This window comes from Etheostoma spectabile, chromosome 2, assembly GCF_008692095.1.
Source record: "Etheostoma spectabile isolate EspeVRDwgs_2016 chromosome 2, UIUC_Espe_1.0, whole genome shotgun sequence".
In the NCBI taxonomy this organism is placed as follows: Eukaryota; Metazoa; Chordata; class Actinopteri; order Perciformes; family Percidae; genus Etheostoma; species Etheostoma spectabile.
Genome location: NC_045734.1, coordinates 4,214,476 through 4,221,266, shown reverse-complemented (window position 1 = coordinate 4,221,266; position 6,791 = coordinate 4,214,476). Strand labels below are relative to the sequence as shown.

At 40.1% G+C, this 6,791-nt stretch overlaps 1 protein-coding gene across 5 annotated transcripts in view; it reads right to left on the bottom strand.

Moving 5' to 3' along the window:
• Positions 1-6,791, bottom strand: part of rptor (regulatory associated protein of MTOR, complex 1) — a 212,559-nt gene that overhangs the window by 22,173 nt on the left and 183,595 nt on the right. For 3 of the 5 annotated variants that reach the window (XM_032536773.1, XM_032536784.1, XM_032536804.1), the window contains exon 29: positions 5,654-5,779. In XM_032536773.1, coding sequence (XP_032392664.1) covers positions 5,654-5,779 — 126 coding nt within the window. The remainder of the gene's footprint in view (positions 1-5,653; positions 5,780-6,791) is intronic. The other 2 variants (XM_032536782.1, XM_032536793.1) reach the window with 1 other exon arrangement.

Here is a 6,791-nt window from a genome sequence, read left to right as displayed (position 1 = left end):
TGTGTGTGTGTGTGTATTGGAATAAGAGTTTGAGCGAGGCTGATTAAAAAGGACATACTGAAATAATTTAAATGGGTTCAAGGAAGTGTGTGATTAAATAAATCCATTAATTCTATCACAAGTAATGACTTGCGAGTGCAAGATTTGTTGTTGTGGAGGTGTACGTCATCGCTACCTTGTTCAGCCTCTCTCTCTCTCTCTCTCTCTCTCTCTCTCTGTCTCTCTCTTGGGGGGAAAAAACACAAAATAATGTGAAAGAACCAGCAAAGTAACAACAAGCCAGACAGACACAGAGTCCACAGAGATGGTTCACTGATGAAAAACAGTACAGGAGCCTGTTATTGGACGGGAAGCGGGGAAGGGATGAGCAAGGACGGGTATTGTGCAGTGACTGCTGTGCCATCGTCTCCTTCAGAAATATTCACACAGTCTTGTGTTGCAACAACCTACAGAAGTTGAGATGGGTTTTTTTGGCAGCACAAAGACAGACTTGTGTAATATTTAATCGGGTTTTACATTATTAATGCCACTGAGGCAATGCTAAAAATCACAGGCCTATAATGATTGTACTCTATCTGGAAAATGTTCCGGGCAACTGTAATAACTCTAAACTGATTATTGGGCTAGGAGGGGAGGTGGTGTGTGTGTGTGTATGTGAGAGAGAGAGAGAGCGAGAGAGAGAGATTGTAGATTTTTTTTGAAGTTTAAAAAATAATAATAATATTTGGGCACCACAAGTTAAAGCTGAACTCTTTCGTAAAACTTTTCCAGAAAAGATCTCAGTGGAGTGGCTGTTTCTATTAAAATTGCCTCCATTGTAGCCTGAATGCAGAGCAGACACAGCAACTGTCACTAACGACACATCCAGGATAACCAGCACAGTATTAAATGTTAAAGTCCGAGTGAAAACAAGGTTGCGGCCCGCTGCGGGAGAGTCCTCCGCAGGGGAAGTGTCTCTCATGGCCATTTGTGCCAAGAGAGCCAGACAGACAATGATGCTCGTTAAGTGTGTCTCCTTCTCTGCGGGTCCCCACAGAGCTGTGGGGACTCTGTGGCTTTGTAATGACGGAGACACATATGTGCAACGCTGTGTAATCCACACCTCTGCACGGGTATCCAGTCCGCCAGGGAGTCCGCCAGGGAGTCAGCCAGTCGCTCGTCCTGACAGGTCTGCTCTGGCTGCTGCCAATTAGATGAATAATAGGTGTCTTTTTCAAAAATGAGCGGTGCTCTAAAAAACTAACCCAAAGTTGTCTGCTCACGTAAGTAAAGTCTAGGGCTGAACGACAAATCGTTTTCAACTCGAAAATCCAGATTTGAAAGAATGCGATTAGCTCATCGTGAAGACCGCGATTAATCGTATGTGCAATATTTAGTTGAATGTTTGCTGTAACATTTGGTTTTACATTTTTCTATCCCTCTTTTTTTTAATTATATTTACTGTTTTTTTCACAAGATAAATGCTGAAATAAAGATACATGTCACAGATTGTTGAGAGAAATGTCCAATTTTCTCAGTGTTTTTTTCATTTGTTTGTAATAAAATTATTTAACATGATCGTAGAAAGTGCAATATGTAGATGTGAAATATGTTTTAGTTTACAGGAAACAGATATCTTTTTTATTGGAATTCTTTTACTATCAGAACTATAGCTTATGTCATAAATGTTCAGTGTTTCACTGTTCAGTGTTACCCGCTTCTTAACCCCTGTGCTGTCTTCCCGTCAACCATGAAAAAAAAAAAATTGTTGGTCACTTTTTTTCAACATTGTTATTGCTTTTTTTCTAGCATTTTTGTCACAACGTTTTGGGTGTTTTTTCCAAAGTTTTTTGATATTTTTTAATGTTGACATTTTCAGCGCTTATTTCGACGGCCCATTATTTTTGAGAAAAAAATGTCAATTTGACCCAAGGACAACATGAGGGTTAAAAGAAAAACACTTATTGCTGGAAACTCATATCCATGTTCTCCTCCTTGCAAAGGAATATAGAGCCGTTAGACTTTTCCCCCCAAATCGTTCAGCCCTAGTAGCGTCTAGTTATGAGCTCTGCTATGTGCCCGTGCTAAAACACTGGGTCCCAGAAAAAACTAGGGGTGTAACGATGCATCGATCAACGATCCAGTATCACTGGAAAGTGCAAAGTGAAAATATTGATACATTTCATATTTATCTTCAAGATCCGCCGTTTTTTGAAATTGCCAAGTCATATTCACTCGGTTTTTTTCAATTTAAATGTCTGGAAGAGCTCAGTTATACCGTTGAGTTGCTTTTGTGAGTTGATATAAATGTTGATCTTAAAGGTCCAGTGTGTAACGTGTTTAATTGTTTATTATCATAATCAGTGTTGCCCGTTCACAAACTTGTCCTTTTTCATGAATATTTACCTAAGTATTCCGCTTGACTTGAAATTTTACTTTGTCATTTGCATGAACTGAGGTAGATGCTCCATATTCATGCGCCATCTTGAAATACGTTAGCCTGTAAGGGACATACAGGACATACTGCTCCGCCTTTCACGTTTTTGTTGTCATAAGATAAACTCACAGATGCTGCTAATCTGGAGCAAGGAACAGGAGTCTTCTTCTTCGCCCAGAAAAATATTAAGGACATTGATTGAACCGTAGCTGTAATATGTACTTGGACCTTTCACACCAATAGTTAGTAACTAACGGTGTTAAATGGGCATTAACCCTTTTGTTGTCTTTCCCTCAACATGAAGAAAACTCTTTTGTTGTTCCTATCTCAATGTTTTGTTGCTTTAAAAAAAAAAAGTATTACTTTGGGGTTTTTAAAAAAACATTTTTATGTTTTTTTCCGCTCAATGTCTTTGTCCCTTTTGTTGACGTTTTATCACTTTTTCGACATTTTAGCCGATTTTTAAAAAGTTTTTGACGCTTACTTTCAGTGTTTTTTCCTGTAGTTTTATGCACTTTTTACAATATCTTTTACGCTTTTCCCCCCAATGTTTTGTCACCTTGTTCGACATTTTCAACCTCCATCATTTCTGATGTAAAAATACAACAACTTGGAAACGGGTCAAATTTGACCCCAGGACAACACGAGGATTAATAATATCGTCTCATATCGATCGCAGGCCCCTGAATTGGGTAAAAATCAAAATCGTACTGCGGCAGACTTTGCGATGTCATCAAATATCGTATTGTTGTCTGAGGAATCAATATATCGTATCGGGATAAAACTTGCGATTTACACCCCTATTTCAGTAAAAACATTTTCAAAACAGACAAAAGTGCGCTGCTGAATTACTGCATTTACAGGAACAGGGTACCGGGGGTTCAGAGGAACATCCAATTATTCCTACAGCTGTCAGCTTCCCTTAAAACCTCCCTGACCCTGAAACAACGGGGGAGAAACGCTCGAGGCAGAATAATGTGGAGCAGTAAGGAGTGATGAGATAGAGAAAGATAGAGAAAGAGAGAGAAAGAGAAAGAGGGGTACCCAGCGCATAACAAAAGTGGGTGGATGTCTCTGACAAGTGTGTTGTGTGTCAGGCCTGGTTCAAAAATCTAAAATTTGGTAACGCCTCACAAATTATGCAAGTGTGTCAACACAGAAGGTAAACACGGCCTCATTAATATATTTAGGTAACAGAGACAACCATCTGAGCAAAGACTGACAAACAATCTACCATTTTACGATTTATGTTGTGTTCTCCAATAAACTTTAACACTCCAGCTTTGTCAAACATGATAGACATATTGTATGATGGATGTGGCATATGTGACAGGGTAAGATGGGTGAGGCAGGCTGCCAACTAGCTTTAAGTTTGCATTATTAGTTTGGACTGATGGAACTAAATTTAGACTCCTGACTATACAATCCAAAAAAAACCCATCAACAACAGTGTGGAAGCAGAGTTAAACTCTGGTTTTATATTTCGTCTCATTGCATCAGGCCAAATCAATCATTGTAAAGACCAAATGGGACACACTTTCCTGGATTTTTTGTTTTTCACCACTAAAAACTTCTCTGGGAAACCGTTAATTACAGCAATGACATATGCTGTGCTACAGCAGTGAGTGAGTGAGCGTCACACTGGAGTTTCTCTCGTTAGTGTCAGCTTCTACTCAGAGTGTGAATTCTGAGTTTAAAAACACCTGACTTATACTAAAGCACTCAATGAATAATAAATACATCCTACTTTCACTCAGGTTACAATGTTACATCTTTGTTGAAACTGTTTCAGAGAGGTGTTTAGCTTCATGGTCATTTTGAGGCTGTTGAATTGAACTGTGTTCTACAATAGTCTGTTATTTTTTTTGTAAGTTAGCTTGTAACAACACAACTTCATTTCATGTTTTAATGTAGACTCGGAATGACGCTGAACATACGTTTTGTAGCCAATATGAGCTATTGCTGGGCTAACCTGTGGAACAAAAACGGTTTACACCGGAGATCGCAACACCAGCACAGTGAGCCCCTTCAGGCAAACCTGGAGTGCTTTCACTTTCTACGACTGTTAGAGTTTTATTAGCGAGGCCCTTTCATGGGGCAATTTACAGTGTGATGTTTCATTATGCACTCATTAAAGCTAACTTGGCTGGCAAAACAATTAAAGTCCTTCTTACATTACCCAATAATAAAAGTCCTCATTTTTAAGAAGTAAAAAAGTTTTTTTTCGTAAATCCTGGTACATCATGATTATCATCAGTGCATGCGCAGAACGGATCATGAACCAACAGAGACCACAAACACACACACACCGCTCTCGCTTTTCGGCAAGGATCCGCCCTACTTTGCATCTGATTGGCTGGAACTCGTTTCATTGGTAGGTGGAAGTTGCATCAAAGACAAATTTAATTTATTTACTTTTCTAAAATAGTCATACCCCAGAAATCTGGCACCAGGCCCGAGGACTTTAAGCTCTGCGTTAGCTGGAACTGTGTTCCACTCATATGATTGGTATAAAATATAAAACCGCATGCAAGTTCCCAAATGCATTTAAATATTTTTCCTCACGGCTGCATGCCGGAGATCCGGCGTAGTGCCGAAATACTTTAAGCCCTGTATATATATACTTATTTCTCCTCTCTACTTCAAAATCCTGAAATGTTCTGGTGAACTGATTATAACCAAATGGTGTGGTTGTTTAAATTTAATACATATAAGTTGGTGACACTTGTCTCTATAAGCATGGTAAAAAAGACAAAAAGGTTTATTTGTTTAATTTAGGTTGCTATTCTGGTAGCTGGTCCCTTGCTATGAATAATGGTGTCGTGTAAGCCTGTTTGGGGCTGGGCATTCTTGTTTTGTGCATGACAATAATAAAATGATCCATTCATTCTTATTATATAAGTGGCACTTGTGGCTACATTGGCTTGGCTGCTGTTCAGCCAAAGCTACATAGGGTCATTTTAAAGTAACAGAAGTTAAATGTTTAAGAATCCATTTCGGCTGATCGACTAGATAAGAAACCAAAGTCTTCATGATGCTTGATTTTACCAGATGAAGTAGCTCATTTGAAGCTTTTTATTAGAAAAACCCATTCCCTTTGTGCTTATATGGTCCAAAAAGCTTCCGCAGTTAAAAGTTGGTGAACTCAAAACTGGTACTACCTGGTGTGACAGTGTGACTGGGAGGGGTGGACAGTGGGAGTATGGGTGGGTGGAGGATAGTAAAATAGTAAATTACTGTGAGCGCTGGAGGTGGGCTGACCTCTGGTAGTGGGCAGCATGTCGGAAAGGCCCTGCCACGCCGTCACCATCTCCGGGTTCTTCTGGTCGGCAAAGTTCTTCCAGATACGCAACGCTCCATCGTCTGGAGAGAAAGAAAGAGGGGTGGGAGGGGTGGAGGTAGAAAGACAGTGAGAGCCAGCAAATGAATATAGATAAAGACATGCAGTGAGGAGCAAAGTCTAGGGCCCGAAGGATTTGGAGGTCCGTGTTAAACTGTGCAAGAGATTTGATAAAAACCTTAAAGACTTGTTTAAAAAAACATGCAGCATACAGCACGGCTTCAAAAAATATGAAACACACTTCTCAAAAAGAATCAATAGAGACTGTGGAGCAGCATCTTTAAAGGCCTGAAAGCGTCTTGTCGGTGTGAAACAAAGTGAGGCAGGATCTCTAACCCCAAAAACCTGTCGGGACAGCAGTGCAGGAAGACGTATTCAGAGCCTTTACTTAAGTAAAAGTACTAATACCAAACTGCAAAAATACTCTGACGACATTAAAGCGCCCATATTATGCTAATTTTCATGTTCATAATTGTAATTTGAGGTTGTACCAGAATAGGTTTACATAGTTTCATTTTCAAAAAACACCATATATTGTTGTACTGCACATTGCTGCAGCTCCTCTATGCACCCTGTGTGTTTAGGTCTCGGTTTTAGCTACAGAGTGAGACATCTCACTTCTATACTATCAGTGTTGGGAGTTGCACATGCTCAGTAGCTAGGTAAGATCACATCAGCTAGATAACTGTTTCTCCAACTTTGGTCAGTCCAAGGCAGGATTAGCTGGGAGACCTCTTCTAGACGAGGGGCACTTGTGGAATACCTGCAGAACAGGGACAGGAAGTAGTTCTTTTGGAGATTATGGTCAACTAGTGTGTTGTAGCAGTGTTTTGCCATTGAGAACGAGCTAGCATGCTAGCATGCTACGGTTAGCCACCTTGCCTCGGCTAGTGACGTAGAAAGCCGTGGAGATTTTGAAAAGCTCACCTGGAGACTGAAGGCAGAGCACATTCAGAAACCGTATCTCACTCAAAACAGCCTGGATAGTTTTTTTTGCGTGTATGCGTGTGGAAGCACCAGAGACACAAAATAACA